Source organism: Orcinus orca, chromosome 3 (assembly GCF_937001465.1).
Source record: "Orcinus orca chromosome 3, mOrcOrc1.1, whole genome shotgun sequence".
Lineage (NCBI taxonomy): Eukaryota > Metazoa > Chordata > Mammalia > Artiodactyla > Delphinidae > Orcinus > Orcinus orca.
In genome coordinates, this window is record NC_064561.1 from 36747346 (window position 1) to 36766488 (window position 19143).

The window sequence follows — 19143 nt, forward strand, 5'->3', positions numbered from 1 at the left end:
GTGAGCCATGGCTGCTGAGCCTGCGCGTCCGGAGCCTGCGCTCCGCAATGGGAGAGGCCACAACAGTGAGAGGCCCGCGTACCACAAAAAAAAAAAAAAAAAAAAAGTAATGAAACAAACATAAGCTGTTCAAAATGGAAGGACCTTCAGAGGGTGTCCATTCCATCCCCCTCGTCCTATAGGTGAGACTAGAGCTATGTCTTCCAGAGGCTGATTTTTTTATGAGCTAATTAATAGGGAAGTTAGATGGATATCTCAACTTCCTCACCCTTAGTAGAGAGCTATTTCAATTAAACTCTAATTTGTTTGGCTGTAGGATTTTTTTTTGTATTTTCCTGGATAAAGGCAAGAGGTAGTAATTCCAGAATATTTCTTTCTGGGTTCAGAGCTCTGGCTGATCTCAATGATGTTTAAGACCCAGCTACAACTCATGAGGGGTTTATTGATTTGCACAAACCACACCACATGCTTTCTCCCACTCCTAGTTCCTGTTTCCCTAATACCATTCTGTGTGGGAGAAACATGGGTAGAGTTAGCATCAGAAAGAGCTGGAATAGTAGAAAGGAAGAAAAAGAGTTTCATTCATTTTTTTCAGCTTGATTGAAGTACAGCTGATAAATAAATATTGCAAGATATTTAACATATCCGTCATTTCACATATTTACTTTTTTCTTTTTGTTGAGAACATTTAATTTCTGCTCTCTTAGCAAATTTCAATTACACAATACAGTGTCATCAACTATAGTCACCAAGTTATACATTAGATCCTCAGACCCCATTCATCTTATAACAGAAAGTGTGTTGAGTGAGCAGAAAAGAGATGAAGGATTGACTTTTTTAATATATCCTCTATCTTTATTTTGCTGGTTACAGAATTCTGGGTTGAAAATCATTTTCCCTCAGCATTTTGAAGATGTTGTTCCGTTGTTTTCTAGCAGGATTGACTATTTGAATACAAATTCACGTGTTTTTTTTAGAGCTGGGTGACCAAGCCTGGCTGTCCCATACCTTCTATCTCTCAGAATCTGCAGGGACACTAACACTGGGGAGGTAACCACTTCATTTCCCCATACTTAAGGAAACTTCTGAGCTTTATTAAACAGACCCAGAGAACCATGTTTATTGTTGTTTTGTTTAGTGATACACTTAGAAAGGTAAAGCATGTGAGATATAAGAACAGTCATAATATACAAGCCTTCGACCACTTCATGGAATTATGAATGAGCATATTATTTTAACAGGAGAGCTTAGTGAGATAAAACAACACTGTATTGCAGTCCAACTAAAGCTATGTACAAATGCATATATAATTTATGATCTATGTATAATTCATATGTATACAAACACCATATTTTATTGAGGTAAAGTAGCACAGCAAGGTTAAAAACAAATGGCTAAGCTCAATGCAGGCTTTATAATGTCACTGAAAGCCATTTTACTAGCATAAAGGCCTCCAACATGCTGGTATTAACCTACTGATAAATATTTAGACTATTTATATTTTGTTCTCTTGAGAACTAAGCCAAAATAAACATTTAAAGGCAGGCTTTGGAAGTGTCAGCATTTCTTATTTTTATTTGCTTTGTGGTAAATGATATTCACAGTGACAATTAAAATATTAAACAATGAAGGACAAAGATTGGCAACTTCATCTTGAATCCATTTTATCCTTTTATAAAATTTTCTCTAATGTGCGGAAAAGTCATATTTTTCACCAACCTTCACCTTCCAATTTTGAAGAGTAACGTTATTGCTTTTCTTGCCCATACATGCTTACTCAAAGCTATGTGTGAGAGATTTTCAATTTCGATTTCATGTTCAGAAAAGCATCTATACAAGTCTCATTGCTATTTTTAAACATTCAGAAAATGAGAACTCACAGAATACAGGTTATTACGGCTACAACCTATTCAACACTGCTGCTCACTTCCATCGTGTCTTTGGAAAGATAAACTATCCAGTATACAAGGTTGAATCCTGCAAATGCAACTGGGAAGAGAATCCGAGAATACTGGTCTATTTTACTGGTACCCGCAAAGGTAGGAGAGAGGGGTGGGGGCGTGACAGGTGTTGACTGTAAGATGGGAGCTCTTGTGAGGACTGTGCTGGAGGATGGAACTATTGGCAACGTCAGAGAGGTGATTCTTTTCTTCAGATAGTACTTGGAATCAGGATGCTGTAGAGGAAAAGATACATATATATTCAGCCTGGGTAAAAGAATAGACATCCCTTAATCATTCATTTTTTCCGTCATTGACAGATAGTTATTGACTACTTACTATATAAGTTAAAATATCAGCAAATTCTTGATAGTAATTGATGGCGCTACTTTTCCAAGAAAGCGGTAAAACAAATTTTAAAAACATCGATTTGCTAACATCCAACGTCCTCTAATTTAATACATCAGCAATTGATGCTAAGCATGTTCCATGCCCCAGAAACTGTGTTGAGTGTTGTACCATTAGGAGATAAGCCAGGTTATAAGGGCTTATCCACCCACCACCCCAGTTATGCATAAACCTATAGGGCAATGGGTATGGGCAATGAGAGGGAATTTCATTTGGGAATGTGTGGGCAATTACTCAATACAAGAAAATAACAGCTCGGCTAAATGTTATTTAGACACATTCTAGACACATTCCCAGCCAACAGTCTAATCTTTACCATTCATAAATTTGAACCAACTGAGGTATCAACAACAGCAAAAAAAATATAAAGGTGCTTATGTACATCAAATGCCAGTGACAAAATAGAAATACCCTTATATTGAGTGGGATGACTATTCTTCCCTGGAAATACGACTACCTCTTGGTCCAGAGTTGTATATTGAGAGCTTTCTGCTTTCCATTCAGAGCTTCTCCACTGGTCTCCCTCCATCTTAAGTTACCAAAGTGATATATTTACTAACCTCAGAATTGTCATATGTTCTTTTCTATCATGAGATTTTCTGTTCCACTGAAATCATAAGACAACCAATCCTAGTCTTGAAAGGGATCTTCAGTGCATTAAGTAACAGATGAGAAGGCTGAGGTCCAGATGTGGGAATTGCTTCGCCCATAGTTTCACAGCCCGTAATAAACCGCCTTGGTCAATCTCACTGCTTGTTTCATCCCAGCATTTTCTCACCTTTAAAGTATTGAGCCTGGTTCAGAGACTCTAATTCTATTTGCGTTAGACTCTTTTCATAATGGTGGAGACTGGGGGGCTTCCTCTGATTCTTACATTTTCTTGTCTACGGCCTATAACAATCACTCTCCTTGTGGCCAGGTTGTCCTTGCTGGGTCCCTGCCTTCACACCCTGGCTGTACATTAACCCTGCTCTTGTAAAACTGCCTCGTTTTCTCCTTGGCAGCAGAATTACCACTTTGCTGCCTGGCAGGGTGTGTTACTCACGTGGACACAGACTCCTGGAGCTTTAGACAGCAGCGCCCCCAGCAACGGGATGAGGCTGCCGCCTCCCCTGTGCTGGTTGAGCCACAGGACCAGAATTACCCACCGACGTGGTGACATTTGGACTGCGGGAAACAACCACCCCGAGAACCGCTCCTCTCTATACTCCCATCCTGAATTTTGCTTTTGATTTGTCATGGAAGTTTGCCCAGTATCTATAATAGTCATCATAGAGAGTTCAAGCCCACTGTGCTTTTAGGGGCCATGGGAAAATTTGTTTCTTTACCAAAAGCAAAAATAAATCAGTATGAAGTCTGATGTGACATGACCATGGTGAATTTCAAGCAAAGAATATCTTTATTTGTTATCTGTTGACCCAGTATTAGGCTAGGCACTCTGGACAGAATGAAATAAATCATAGGTATTGGAGGTAGAAGAGAATTTAAAATAGAAGAGTGCCAAGTCTACTGATCTTGGATAGGAAATAAGTGACATTTTCTATTAAAAATATGTGACAACCCAGGACTACTGTGCCCAGGGTCACTAGATAGTGTGTGGATAGGACCAGAGTAGTGGTATTTTGGTCTCAATGCATGCTACCTGTATTAGAGAATAAACATAGCATTGTCTGCCAAGAGCTTTCTATCATGTTTCTCAAACTCTGATTTGAATTTTCATCTATTATATATGTTATTAAAATATTCTCCACCTGAAAGAGCAAAATTTGTCACAGTTTAATTCTTCAGAAAGAGTTCTCCTCCTCCCAGATATAAGGAACATTAAAATATTTTGCTCTAGTAAATTTTCTAAGGATCGTAATGGAAAGAAAGAGGGCAAGGCTTTAGAGCAGATTTTCTTCTAAACACGTCTTGATTTTTAATAGCATGCATTGTCTGTCTGACACCTATGTTTCTTCCTTTTTTAGGGAGAAACAGGGCAGACATGAATAAGTTCACTGAGATGAAAGTGATTATAAACCATAATCTAGCATAAAAATGTAAGGCATTGTTTTACCTCTCTCTCTCTTTTGGAGATGTTGGGAAAACTTATTTGTCAATCTCTTGGCATCGTCACAGTGTCACAAATGACTTAATGAAGATTGCTGAATAACCCTTGTCCAGAGTTAAGCAACATCATTCACCACCTAACAGCATGAAAAATGTATGCACAATGGCATTAGCCTGGAATTAAAGGTCTCCTACAGTAGGATTCCTCTTTTCCTCATCTGCTTCCCCAGACAATCTCTATGGAGGGTTGCTTAGGAGTTAAGAGGGCAGCAGAGTCAGAAAGCCCTAGACTGCAATTCCATAGATACTACTTAGCTGCTGTATGACTTAGACATGCCTTAGGAGTCACTGACTCTCCCTAAGCTTACATTGAAATCAACTATACTTGAATAAAAAAAAGAAAGAAAATTAAACAAAAAAGAAAAAAAGAAAGGGGCAATTACTGTTTCAGCTGTAAGGTTTTTTTCTTTAAGAACTTGAGAAAGGAAATGTGTTTTTTCTCTGTACACATTTCTGCCTACCTACCTAACTGTTACAACTCTCTGCTGTCATCACCTCTTCCCTGTAAATATTATTTCCATTGTGCTTTATCCCCTTTCCTGACATGAAATCGCCTTAGTGGTAGAGGGCATATTATTCTCATGTGTAAGTGTTCCACAGTGCCTAGCCAGTGCACAGAACACAGTGAACGCTTAATAAACATATGCCGAATAAACGAATGAAAATCTAAACATTTCCCAAGACTCTGTAGTCAGGCAAAGAGAAGGGAACAAAAGGTTTTATGATTATTTTACACTATATTTTAGCATATTGTTGATATTACATTATATTATCGTTACCATATCTAAATGCCTACCATTAACAAGCACTGCATGGCACTTTGCATGCATTATTTTGCTTATTCCTAGGAAGAATCTATCATGTAAAAATATTATTTTCATTTCAGAGATGAGCAAATGAAGGTGTAAGCAGAAAGCTCACACAAGTAATAAGCAGCAGTACCTCACTCAATCCCTCTCAGATCCCTAAGACCATACTCTTTTTTTTTTTTTTTTTTTTTTTGCGGTACGCGGGCCTCTCACTGTTGTGGCCTCTCCCGTTGCGGAGCACAGGCTCCGGACGCGCAGGCTCAGCGGCCATGGCTTGCGGGCCCAGCCGCTCCGCGGCATGTGGGATCTTCCCGGACCGGGGCTCGAACCTGTGTCCCCTGCATCGGCAGGCGGACTCTCAACCACTGTGCCACCAGGGAAGCCCCACTCTTAATAAATATTACTTTTTCTTTCCATCAGCTTTAGGGTTTAGGGCATGGTTTCTCAACCACAAAGCTACGGATATACTGATACTTCTTAGTTGTGGGAACTGCCCTGTACATCATGGGGTGTTGAGCAGCATCCCTGTCCTCTACCCACAAGATGCCTGTAGCAACCACCTCCTCGGGGTTTTGACAACCAAAAATATCCTTGTTCCTTGACAAATGTCCTCTGGGGGAAAATTCACCCACCATTGAGCTTCGCTGGTTTAGAATTACACTGTCTCATTGCCCAATGATGGCTGGGGGATTTCTAGCAGTCAGCAAATACAAGGTGCTCGAGGAAATGCCAGAGGGCTGGCTAACCCACACGCTGGATAATCAGCTCCTGGATAATTGGGAATCGGCAGTGTAGGAGACTGGACACCTAAAATTTAGAAGAATCACACTGAATTTCTGAAATGAAAAGAAAGCCAATATTGCAAACCATTCAAGCTACAGGTTTGTGTCAGATCCCGCCTGCTCTATTGTAAGCTCAGCAGCTTCAGCTGATGGTAAAATAAGCTTTTGTCAGAGTCCAGATGAGGGCTCAGCTTGGGGCTGTCACTGTTTTGAGTGGAACGCCTGTGGTTTTGAATTTTTCCGGGGCTCCCCTGCTGTTCAGTGTCATCCTGCTTTGGGTATTTTTAGAGCACTGTTTTGTTTTAAGTAACGCCATATTGCAAAGGTACTTGGAGTCAAACTGGACTTTGTGACAATCAGTTATTTGGTATAGGGATGAGGCATTTGGGAAGTACTTAGAGCAATTCTGATACAGCATTTAGTGAGTCTAATATATTAAAGAAGAGGGGGCAACGGGTTACCTCTTAGGAGAGATATTCTAACCAGGGCTGCATTACTCAAAGGACAAACAAAGTATCTGCTTTTAGAACCAGCGAACAGGGGCACCAAAAACAAGAGAAAATATTTTTGAAAACATTTATTATTTGACCTTTTTTAAGCTACATATTAATCATTATGGAGAAAATAAACTCTGTCAAATGTCCCCACATTTATTTTACAGCTGGTAGAATTGAGGAGCGGAGACAATTCCAGAATGCCTGCAGAGAAGCAGCTTATTGGTAGCAATCTGGTGGGTCAGTGGTGCTAGTGGCATGTCTGAAAACCATACTGGAATGTTTGGAGGGTGCAAAAAGGAATATTGGGTGGTGATTTGATGGAAGGTATAGGGAGAGAGCCAACCACCTACACCCCTCATCTAATCCACCCCACCCTCCCTATAAGTCATATGATGGCGCTACCATGGGGAAGGGACATCGTGATCTTTCTGGTGCTCAGAGTCTCTGATGGTCTTAATTCAACTGTTCATTCTTTGGAGTAATGGTAGTACTGAAAGAAATCTTAGCACGATTTGGAACAGGGGAGGTAAATCTTTCAGTATGCTATGATTCATATTTTTCTACACAGGTGAAGGGCAACATAGTAATGGCCCAGCAGACGTTCCAACCTTGAAAGGAGTGCAGGAAGGAAAATATGTCTTATTTCCCTCTCTGTGCCCAAGTTTCTCACAACTGACTGAGAGTTTCTAGAGCAGGGCCAGGCTCATCTTTCTTTTCTCTGCATAGGCATCACTTCCTCCACAATCACCCCTCCAGACTGAGTTAGGTACTGTCTCATGGCTTTTTTTCAGCCTTCTATACATCTCTAACCACAGCCTTTATCACAGTATATTGTCATGGCTCCTTGAGTAGTTTCCTCTCTTCATGCTCAACAGGCAGCTCCATGATGGAAGAGGCCCTGTTGACATCACTTACTAAGGTAGCTTCAGCATTCTACAAAGGATCTGGCAAAAAAGCACTTAACAAATAAAGGCTTATGGTATGAATAATTTGATGAACACATAGGTACTCAATAAATTGGTGTCAGGTGAAAAGAAGTAATGTAATCAGTATAAATATAGTTATTATCTTGACCAATTAAATTTTGGTCAACTTAGTTTGTAGATAATTTACCAAGAACATCACACGTTCTGTGAAAAAGAGAAGCCACAGGGCTTCCCCGGTGGCGCAGTGGTTGAGAGTCCGCCTGCCGATGCAGGGGACACAGGTTCGTGACCCGGTCTGGGAAGATACCACATGCCACGGAGCGGCTGGGCCCGTGAGCCATGGCCGCTGAACCTGCGCGTCCGGAGCCTGTGCCCCACAACGGGAGAGGCCACAACAGTGAGAGGCCCACGTACCGCAAGAAAAAAAAAAAAAAAAAAAGAGAAACCGCATTGGATGTATTGATGGGTAGGGGGCCAGGGGATTCATTCTTAGGAACATAGTGGTGAGGGCTTAGATTTTTAAAGTAACAAGAAAACTAGCAAAACATCCAGAAAGAGATCAAAGTCTAAATTTGGTCTTATATATAAAATAAATCTACCCCAGACACGTAATAAGCTCTGAAACATAAATACAGGAATAACTCTCTAAAGCCAAAATAGCATACCAAATAAAAACAATATGGAAAGATACCCTATAAGCAGGAAAGAAACTGTGGACAATTTCTTCTCCAAATCCAAAAATGTAAAGTCTCCACTTCCAAATGCCTTAAAATAAGAAAGATTAATACTCCATAGAGCACTTCTGAAGATTTAGTTTTAGATGAGTCTTCAGGTGTGAGTACTAGGCTTTAAATGCCTGAATCTCTTTGTCATTATTATAATAAATTTCAAGGTCAAATTCAAAGTGATAAAGTTTTCACATTCATTCTAAGCAGTTTCCTTTGAAAAGCAATGTGCATATTAAAACATACAAGTTAGAATCACATGAAATATCCAAGCACTTAATCTCATTTCAGCTTTACCACATTGGTTTCTATTTCAATGTCCAACTTACTCAAATAATGTCATTTTGAGTACAACTGAATAGGCATTTTAAAATGTCATGGTATTTGAAAGAAAAAATGACCTTGCAATCATAATATACCATTGTGCTGTATAAATTTGAAATGTGTAATTTGTTTGTTCCTCTATATTATATAAGGCAATAGCCAAGTTTTGACATAAATAAATAAAACTGTACATGTTCTATGTAATCATCTATATTTTTTGATGCCTACAAGGTTAATATTGTTAGGTTTGGTTACTTTTCTTTTTATTTTTACACTTTAACTTAGCCTTTCAGAAACAAAATTCTCCTTTTCATTGCCTTGGAATATTTTAAGTGGAGCCAGGTTTAGAAATATTTTTTGTAGGGAAAAAAGTCAACTTGCAAGGAAAAAACTACTTTGAGATGGTTTAAATGCAATTTTTTATCCAACTTCCCAAAGAACCTGCTCATTATATGTTACTACTTTAGAACTATTAGAAGATAGTTTATATGAAGACCTGAGATCTTAAATTCCATCTTATTAATAAATTATACCTTTAAAATAATGGACTTAGGGAACGATAACTCTATGCTTTCTCTAAGGATTTGAAATCATATTCTTCTTAGTAATATATATTTTAAAAGAGTTGAAGTAAGGAAGTTGGTCTTTCTTTTTGTTTCAATATCAGATCAGTGACTATATTCAAAATCACTTTTCTTAGCCGCTTTTTCATGAATTTCTTTTTTTATTTTTACTGTGTTTCTCAAATAAGAAACTGTTAAATGGAATTATGATAAATTCCTTCTTCCTTTCCAGCTATATGTTAAGATAATATATGACCTTTGGACAATATGCCAATTATATACCTATGTAAGTACAGATAGGTTGTAACATAATCACTTATTTTTACAAACAAAATAATTCTCAAAAATATTTTGAATTTATCTTTTCTGAAATATATAATTTTCAAGTCTTTTGAACTGGATCCTTAACATATTTGTTACAAAATTTATATTTTTGTGAACTTTCAAAGCACACACACATATATAAAGAAAACATCATTAAATTAAGGGAAGAATTTTGGGAATAACCTTACCTACATACAGAAAATGTTTTGTCCAGGGGTACACACTCTATTATATTTCAGTCTTTGAAAAAGTGTTGGGCCTCAGCCTCTGTAAATCTGTGGATGTTAGGAGTTCTGGAATCAATTCCTAGTTTTTCTACCAACTAGTGCCTAATGTTTTCCTTCTCTGAGGCTCTGTTTTTTATTCGTAAGTGTAATTAGACCAGATTACTGGATGGCAAACTTTTTTTTTTGTTTGTTTAAAAACAAAGTCTAATTCAAGAAAAAAAAGTCTTTAAATTACATATTGCCACTTATCATGGGATTGGTCTTATCCTTTAAAGAAAATGTAAATTCTTTAACAAGTTTCTAAGTTTATCAAAGAGAAAAGTTTCAATACAAAATTATCTTTTAAAGCCAATAAACACCTGAGTATTTGGAAAGTAAAACACATATAGCTTTATAATTTTTATCATAAGATTTAACCAAGAATTAATTCGGCTGTATGTGGTTTTGCGATTTGGAAATAGTCATGAGAATTGATCAGTTATAAAGAAATTTTCAGTTCAAAGTGTCTGCATTACTTGATTTTGTAGAGCAAAATTTTCCTCTTTTCAAGAGCTACTTGTTTAGAGTTTGTTTTGAAATAAAAATGTACACTTGTCAATCAGTTCTATAATCCAGTTTTTAAAAAGTACATGCGATTTGATTGTTGTGAGAATTTATTCATATGTGAAATTGAAATTTGGGGGCACATTTAAGACCCTTGAATTATTAATACTATCATTTATTTTTTATTCAAAAAAACTTTGGGGACCAGAGCTTAGCCACAGCAAATCTAAACTTAATTTTATAGGTATTTCTCACTGATTGTGTCTCAAAAAAACCACATTAATATACATAATAATATGTATATTATATACATATAACATGAATGTGAACATGAGAACGTTTTCACATGAGTCAAAAACTTGGCTTATGACTCAGCATTCATAGAACCTAATATACACATTGTGCCCTCCTGAAATAAAGCAGCGAGTGGATTTCTAACAGAAATGGTCCATGGAGTCCCTGCTTGTTTCCTTCAGACTCTGAAACCTCATTAGGAACTTTTTTTTTTTAACTTTATTCTCCCTAGTCGGTATAACGGAACCTGTTCAAAGAAAACATCTAAAGGCTAAGAATTTTCTGTCTCCTCTGAGAGCTTGCAATCTGCCAGTATTAGTGAGGGTGATAAAAGAGGAATACCAAAAGTTTAGAGCAAAGATAAATGAAGGATTGTTGCTTGGCTTTTTTCTGTGAAGCTGGAGAAGAAGTTGGCCTTGGAACCAAATTTATGTAACTCATGCCCCACTAATATTACTTTTGGACTATTTAATTGTTTGTGGTAACTATTCTGGCTGCCTTTTCCTATATGGTAGCTAACATTAGAAAAGTAAACAATTACCAAAACAATCTCAGCTTCCAAGGGTTCAGTCGCTTTTGCTATTGTCACTGGGGGTGAGGCTGCAATCTGTGCCTTCCTTTTGGCCTTCTGTGTCTGAAGATTGGTAAAGTAGTTGACAGCTGCGAACTCAATAAGAGCAGAGAAGACAAAAGCAAAGCAAACAGCTATAAACCAATCCATGGCGGTCGCATAAGACACTTTTGGCAAGGAGTGCCTGGCACTGATGCTTAGAGTGGTCATGGTTAAGACAGTGGTGATCCCTAGAATGAAACAGAATGAGAAATGCACTATTAGCATTTGCAATCCAATAACAAGATCAAGTGGGAACATGCTGGTGGAGAGGATTTTTGTTACAAATGTATTTTTTGTTATTTTATTATTTTTAATTGTTCACAGTTATCATAGGCATTCACATTTTGGTTTCCTTCAAAGCCTAGTGTGGTGATGTGTATTAATAATAATATATTATAATATAATAGCAAATTATTACATAACTAATAAAGCTTTGAACTTCTGATCAAATTTAATGCTGATATAATCTTTCATCATATTTAATAAGTCTATTTGGTGTGAATAATAAATATAAATCAGATTTCTCAATTTTTTTTATTTCTAGCTTGGTTTTAAGATAAAATATCTAATCATGAGAAAATAATTTCATTACTCATCTGCCAGCAGTCTTCTGTCTTGGAGGATTTATATAATTCAAAGATGGTAAACATCAGTATATAAATATTCTTTTATAACTTGCAAAAAGAGATCTATTTTAGTATGAAATTAAAAAGTCAAAATTCATCTGAGATTTCAATTAAACTCAGGTCTTCCCTATGAACTACTAAATTTATAATCACAAAAACTGAGAAAAATATTGGATTTCGTTACAGATGATATTTTTCTGTTATAGCTCTTTTTCTTATTTCATTTTGTTCCATCACACTAGTAATGATTCTGTGCATCATAAATGTAACTAAATATTTAGGTTGAACAATGGGGAAACTGGTGATATTTATCTATTTTTAGACCTAAAAATGGCAATTTTTTTTAAGATCCAACCTAATAAAAGTGAGATATAATTTATGTATTTGTGGGTTCAATATCTTAGCCTTTGTTTTCATTGCTTTACATGTCAGTTTTTAATTTTCTGCTTTTTTTTTAGTTATGAAAACGCAAATTGAGTTTAAAAAACAAAACAAACCAACAAAAAAACAACTTTCCTAAATAGGGCACGTCAAAGTCACAGGAAACCAGCCAGAATTCTTGCTGAGACTAATCTTTTGTTGATTCGCCACACAATGTGAGATAAGATGAGGGTCATTTTATATGATACATGTGTCTGAATGAGATAGGAGTTTATTTCCTTTGTGGGTTGAAAAAGTGCACTGGTGTGAACATTCCCCTAAGATACACAAGCAATGTGAGCTGGAGGATGACAGAAAGTAGAGCCCAAAGAGTGAAGCATACCAAAGACAGTTCTGGCTGGAACAGACTCCTTATTAATCCAGAAAGACACCTGGGAAAGAATGACCGTCATAATGCAAGGAGTATAGATCTGTATCATAAAATAGCCCATCTTCCTTTGCAAGTGGAAATAAACTGTCATTATTACGTATTCACCTGTTGGAAGACAGGTATATCAGGATTATTGCTGTTGACAGTGTGCAGAAAGAATGCAACTGGAAATAAATCTTGCAGATCTTTAAATTAATATGGGTGGGAAGAAAACAAGCAAAGGCATTTTTTCAATATATGACAAAGCTACTCAATCAGCAGATGATAGATACATCAGCTCATTGTTTTCTGTGGGGTTCTTTGTGTCATATACATACAAAACTACTCACTCCAAGGCTACACAAATCTTTATATGCACATGGTTGCAAAATCAATTTTTTTTTTTTTTTTTTTTTTGCATTACGCGGGCCTCTCACTGCTGTGGCCTCTCCCGCCGCGAAGCACAGGCTCCGGACGCGCAGGCCCAGCGGCCACGGCTCACGGGCCCAGCCGCTCCGCGGCATGCGGGACCCTCCCAGACCGGGGCACGAACCCGCGCCCCCCGCATCGGCAGGCGGACTCCCAACCACTGCGCCACCAGGGAAGCCCGGTTGCAAAATCAATTTTAAAGAAAGCTACTTATCACTTTAAAACAATAAGTTTAGCTGAGGATGGATAATGCAGAAGAAAAAGAAATAGATATTTTGAAAATGTGCACTGGAGTCACCATGCAGGATTACATCCATGCATTGATCAAATGCTTACCTGTGTTAGATTTAATTGTCTCACTAGATACTGTTTGTCCAATCAGATCATACTGAAGGAGGCTTGAAGATTCTTCTGGGACTTCCACTGAGTAAAGTGGTCCTTTTTTCCATGTATATATGATTTCACTTTTGGGGTAAGCATCTGAATTTTTTAAACAAATTAAACAGAGAAGTAAATCTGGCTAATTGTGTGTTTTTTTTTTTTTCTTTCAAAGCAAATCTTGTTCATTATAAAAAGGAAGTACAAACAAATTTTTTAAATGATTTTCTTTAATCCTGGTGACCAAAACCTCTGACTGTATGATTGAGAGAGACGTGATTAAGTAAGTTAATTCCTGGAATCATACTGAGAACGTCAGAGTAATATTTCTCTTTTGCTTTCCAGTGTCTGACTAAAACCAAATAATTATATATTTTGAATGCATTATTTGACTCTCAGAAGCTTTTTGTAACTTACAACTCCCAAACTTGAGTGGACAAGCATGCCCATCCATAGGAAAGTTAACCAGCCTCATAGGACAGTCAGCGTTGATGGTAAGCCTAAGGAACATTGAAATAAGTGGTTCTGAGTTAGTGTGATGGACAGATAATTTGGGCAGAGGAAGTAGAATTGGGGAAACCTCACCTCATGGTGTATAGAATTGTTCCATTCTGCATTATTCTGAAGAGTTTGTTAGGAGTTGTCATATTGTGAGCAATTGATTTTTTGCCATTCCTGAAAAAAGTGTCAGGTGTCCAGATTTTACTGACCATCAGGTTATTCAAACTCAGAATCTCAGCTGGCCCCCCAAACTTCAACCTCTCATCGGTCCAAGTCTGGCGGAAGAAAACGTCCATTGTATACTCCTAAGACAAAATAAGAGATTCATGCATGCTGGGCAGATGGCTTATTAAGAATAGTTTATTCACTAGCTTACATACCCAATCTTAAAACTTAAGAAATGAAGCAACTTTTGATGACAATAACCTATCAGGAAAGTGATAATTTCAGTGACTTATTATGTTTTCACACTCCAAGATTGTAATATTATTATAAAAGGTAGTGTGGTATTGTGCAAACCTCTCTCTTCCACCTTCACCCTCCTTAACATTCTTCCTCTTTTTCTATCAGTCATCCATCTCTTCATCTATTGACCTATTGAGCTCCCCCTCCTTAATTTAGAAGAAAAATAGAAAAAGATTTAGTCTAGGTTTTATGCTGACCTTCCTACCATCAGTGAGTCTAACCAGTCCCTTAGCAGCTTGTTCACCTTCAAAGGTATCTCTGAGCAACATGGTACCACTTAGTAAAGTTCCAAGGATAGAGAAACTTTACTTGATAAGCATACTCTTGTCTGCACATCATGATTGTTTTATACTGTTCTCAGAGAACATAAAAAGCAAATGTTACCATAATTACCCAAACAGAGCATCATTTAAGCATGCATAATCAAAATTATGAGTTTTAATTTGTGGCTTTTATGAAATAACATTAAAAATCTTAAGAATTATGATAAGGGCCTTTGCAAAAGTCAATGATAAATAACAACTTATAATTAGGTCAAAATATTGCCAAGAATTGCTTTGCCTACTTTATATGTTCCTTTATGAGACCTATTACTGCAAGTGGTGATTATATTTTAAAACTATAATTTGACACACAACATATCCATATAATGATGATCCAGGCTATAACAAGCCTCTCTTGTACAAATATAAGATGTATGTCTTAAAAAAGAGACACATGCATAAAATAAATTCTAAGTGTCCCCAGATTTCAATGGTACCATAAGATATGGTTGTGGTTATTTATTCTTGGGGTGAGTCAGTACTCAAATGAAAAAATATGATAAGTAATTGAGAATTCTGGAGAATGCTGACTCTAATTTCTCTCAAGTCTTAAGACATTTATCTCTTAAATAAAGTACTCCTCACTCTCTCCCCCTCTTCTGTGTTGTTTTTTCTTCTCTTCTCCTGCACCCCCTTTCTCTTTCTCTTTTACTCCTTCCTTTTTCCCTTTTTTTAATTCCTCCTCCTTTCCTTTCTCCTTATCTCGTCAACTCAAAAAGCAGAAGATGAAAGTATCTAATAACTGTTTTTCTAGAATTACATTCCCCTAATACATTTAATGCACCACTTTAAAGAGTTATGTTTTTCTTCAGTTTTAGTATGTATATTTTACTTTTAGGGGGACATACTACCTGAGAAATATGAAGGAATATCATAATATACTTTGTTCTAGAAGGCTGGTTCAGGTTTTCATTGCCGCTTACTATGAATCCTATAGCCATCTGTACCTGGAACAGAGTCCCCAGAACACCTATTGGTCCATTTGCAAACATAAAAGGTGGAATGCATTACTCTTTCCAAAGGACTCCCTTTACTGTTTTAATAACACATACCGAGAAAGATACACTGCCCAAACAGCTATGTTTTAAATTTAATAGACATTCTCAATATACACTTATGTAGCATACCATCTTTGCTGGTTTCTCTTTTTTCTCCTCCAAAAATTTACTAGGACTTCATAAAGATGGGGAAAGATCTTCTCTTTGTAGGGAAGAATAGATGCATGATATGTGAACAGAAGAGAGGGTATCACCATAAAAGGCCCCTCAGATTAGTATTCAAGCAGAGCCTTTAGTGAAATGTGAAAGAGATGAAGCCAGGAATCTGCTCTAAGGGCCATTCCTTCCCAGCAGGAGCACACATATTGCTTTTGGATCTGGAGCCAAGTTTGGTAACAACGCCCCTTATCACTCATTCTGGGATTCAGCCCTCTCCCCCAACTAAGCAAAATTACTCTCCTCACTCAGAGCTCACTCACCATCTCCACATCTGACACGGGCCCAAAACTTGTTACGTAAATGTCTGTTTTGACTTCAGTGACAGCACCTGAAATGAGCCCAGAGGGATGGGGGCAATTATCATCAATGATGTTAAGGGGACTGAACTGAATAAGTCTATCACAAAGTCCCTTCTCATGGCCAGAATCTGCAACCATCCTAAAGTAATTCCAGCAGCAGGAATTCTTTGGATTTTCAACTTTACAAACTCACACCAGTTGCATTATTTTGAATGCATTCTGGCAAAATTGTGAAATTTAAGGAATGGACGAGAACTAGGTTAGTATTCTAAAGAAAATTACAACAATAATTAATGTTTAGTGATGGCATTCATGGGATAAATGCTAAAGGAAGTGTTTTATATGGCAAATCTCATTTTACACTCAAACGCCCTATGAGGCAAGCACTGTTCATACACCCACACTACATTTGAGAAAGCTGAGGCTTAGAGTTCAAATGACTGGCATATAAGGTTGCAAATTGAGGAAGGGACAGAGACTGGATGGGAACATACACATGGTCCCTCCCCAAGCTCTGCAACCTGCCACTCTGCTATCCTGAGGCCTCTGTGCCTTGGAATGGCACTAAGGGGGAAGAAAAGTACAGACGTTTGGTCTAGTAAGGACACCTCTCACCTCCAAATCCCGGTCGCAGCCGATTGTCATAGCCTTCAAGCAAGTTGTCCAAGATCCGACTGATGTTTCTGGAGTAGAAGTTTCCTTCATCTTCCAGTTTCCCTAGGGCATTTTCTACCCTGTGAGTAGACAGTCAATGACCCTCACTCCTGGCCTCAGAGGAAATAGGCTGTTCATTCCAGCCTCGTCTGCCCCACCACACATACATGCCACACCACCCAGGCTGCTTCCATGATTTGGTATAGAAGTCACCCAATGGGTGTGTGCTTGCCCTTTCCTCCGAGCAAAAAGGAAAAATCGGAAAAAAGTCTTACTCACCATAGAATAATGTAGAGCCAGGGCAGAGGCGATGCCATCCTGCGGTGCACTGAAATGCCCAGTTCTCCCTCCTCCTGGGTTCTCCTCCTCCCAACCAGCTCCCCTTTGCCAATTAACTAGAGCAATCTCCCGGACCACTCATAGCCCTTCTTGTTTGTGTCTGGCCAGTAATCCAGTAGGTGAGAAGGTTGCCAGCTAAACTTGCAGGGTTCCCCTTGCTCTCTTCACTCTCTGTTCCGTCTTTTCACATGGAACAAGGTGGTTTGCGGTCTTAGAGTACGTCCTAATGGACACTTAGCCTCCTCTGACTGACTTAGTTGGGAAATGAGAGTCTGAAGCGACAGTGCATGGTCAGAGAGCAGTGACAATAATCGAATAAGGCATAAGGGGAGGTTAGATGGGAGAAATCCACTGCTAGTTTTGGCATGGACTTCGCAGGGCCCTGTGAGGAAATCTGGAAGGCAGTGGCATCTTGCTGATTGAGATTATGTTCCAACGGGCTCAGCATTTATTATTTCCGTGGTTCACAGAAGGATTTCTACACGGCTCTCACGGCTTAAAATGTCTAACAACATTGGGATCCTCTCAGATTCTCTTTCTGATTTCACCAGGTTTATTGCATCAGACGCCCCTTTCCTCTCTATTTAAAAATTGGTCCTCATTCTTCTTTGGAAAAAGCATTTATGAGACACCAGAATTACATTCCCACAGCTCTGGACCATCTTGCTTTTGGATTAGCATTTTTTTAAAGTGCTGAGTACTTCGCTGATCCTTCTTGTCAAAGGTGCGGCGTCTCAAGCTAAGATACAAAGTTCTACCACTATCTTTAGAAGCCTGGCCAGTTTCACGAATGCTGCCTATAAGAGACAGTCTGGAAATAGCTTATTAAGGTTCCCATGTAGAAATGCTGTAAGAATAAAGCATCCATACATAATGGTTAATGATGATGTTGCTGGCACTATTTTATTAGGCTTGCCACAGGTCACAAGCAAAATGTTTGAACCCAAGAAATAGCATTCTCCGCCCAGTCTGGTAAGGGAAAGTTGGAGTAAAAAGAAGTCTCTTTAAACCTTAAAATTGTAATCTTTAAAAAAATAAAATTAATAAAGTATTGTGAATATATATATTTAATTCAGGAGCATAAGAGCAAGAAGCAAATGTCTTCTTCAGCATCTTCCGGCCCACTATCTACCTAGTTCACAGTCTGTATTTTTAGATTCTACAAAAGTGATGGTAACTTGATGCCATACAGCACAGTCTTAAATTAAGAGTTATCTCTGAAGACCTAAGTCATTTGAGAAACATCAAGAAATTAGCTATAAACAAAACAAAACAACAACAACAACAGTGAAAACAGAACAAGTGCAAGATTTCTTATAAAATATATTTTTTAAGATTACCTCATCTTAGTTACATGGAATTTTCTGGTTACTCATCGAAAACCTGAATTCCCTCCAGCATTCCTGGCAAGTGGTATTCAGCGTGTGATTTCTCACATTGTTTTACTTGTGCTGAGTTGAAGCCTGCACCCAGGTCCCAGTTCTCACCTTTGAAGCTACACAAAATAATTTTTCAGGGAAAAGCTACATGACAGCCACATAAACAAAGGTACCTATCATGTCCTCTCTAATTTAAGCTAAGACTCCTAAAATCTTTTTTTGTTCATTATAGAACCTGGTTTTCATCTCTCATTCTTTTCCCTCTACTTTAAAGTTCCTACAACTAATCACCACAACATATTTTCAATTCCCATTGATTGCACTAAAACCCTAAATATATGATGCTATTAAGTAATTCTCTATTCGTTTTTACTACAACTTATTATTTTTATTCATTGTAGGATTCCAAAATATGGCTAAATAATCCCTGCAACTTTGTATCATTTTTTTCAATCATTATGTTTACTATCCATCTCTTATTTGTATCATCCTCAAACTTAGGTTTCTAAGACTGAATATTTTTTCATACGGTAAAAAAAATGATCATGGGTAAAAAAAAATGCAATATGTGCATTTATATACATATTCCTATAGAATAGGCATGTTTTTCTCCTGAAAATTATTTATCCAAAAAAGGAACAAATGATAGTTGTTACATT

The 19143-nt window shown here is 37.7% G+C and overlaps 1 protein-coding gene across 4 annotated transcripts; it reads right to left on the reverse strand.

The window, feature by feature from the left end:
• Positions 1 to 1547: 1547 nt before the first annotated feature.
• On the reverse strand, positions 1548 to 17486 carry GABRA6 (gamma-aminobutyric acid type A receptor subunit alpha6). Of its 4 annotated transcripts, XM_049708483.1 has the most exons (10): positions 17046 to 17486; positions 16728 to 16846; positions 16074 to 16141; positions 15448 to 15543; positions 13893 to 14113; positions 13725 to 13807; positions 13266 to 13409; positions 12474 to 12626; positions 11013 to 11272; positions 1548 to 2176 (listed from the first exon to the last, which is right to left on the reverse strand). In XM_049708483.1, exons 1-10 carry the CDS (start codon positions 17081 to 17083, stop codon positions 1907 to 1909), a joined length of 1452 nt encoding a protein of 483 aa, XP_049564440.1. In that variant the 5' UTR covers positions 17084 to 17486; the 3' UTR covers positions 1548 to 1906. The 4 variants fall into 4 exon arrangements, with proteins under 4 accessions (XP_049564440.1, XP_004272009.1, XP_033287922.1 ...); XM_004271961.4 differs by lacking the exon at positions 15448 to 15543 and having other exon boundaries at positions 17046 to 17478; XM_033432031.2 differs by lacking the exons at positions 15448 to 15543; positions 16074 to 16141 and having other exon boundaries at positions 17046 to 17482.
• Positions 17487 to 19143: the final 1657 nt, after the last annotated feature.

Excerpts from the sequence above, each read along its gene's own strand:
- GABRA6 (XM_049708483.1), bottom strand. The coding sequence starts at position 17,083 with ATGGCATCGCCTCTGCCCTGGCTCTACATTATTCTATG. Across the intron at positions 16,847-17,045 it reads TGGCTCTACATTATTCTATG|GGTAGAAAATGCCCTAGGGA; the intron begins GTGAGTAAGACT and ends GTCTACTCACAG. Across the intron at positions 15,544-16,073 it reads CCGTGTCAGATGTGGAGATG|GTACAGATGGCTATAGGATT; the intron begins GTGAGTGAGCTC and ends ACTCTGTTCCAG.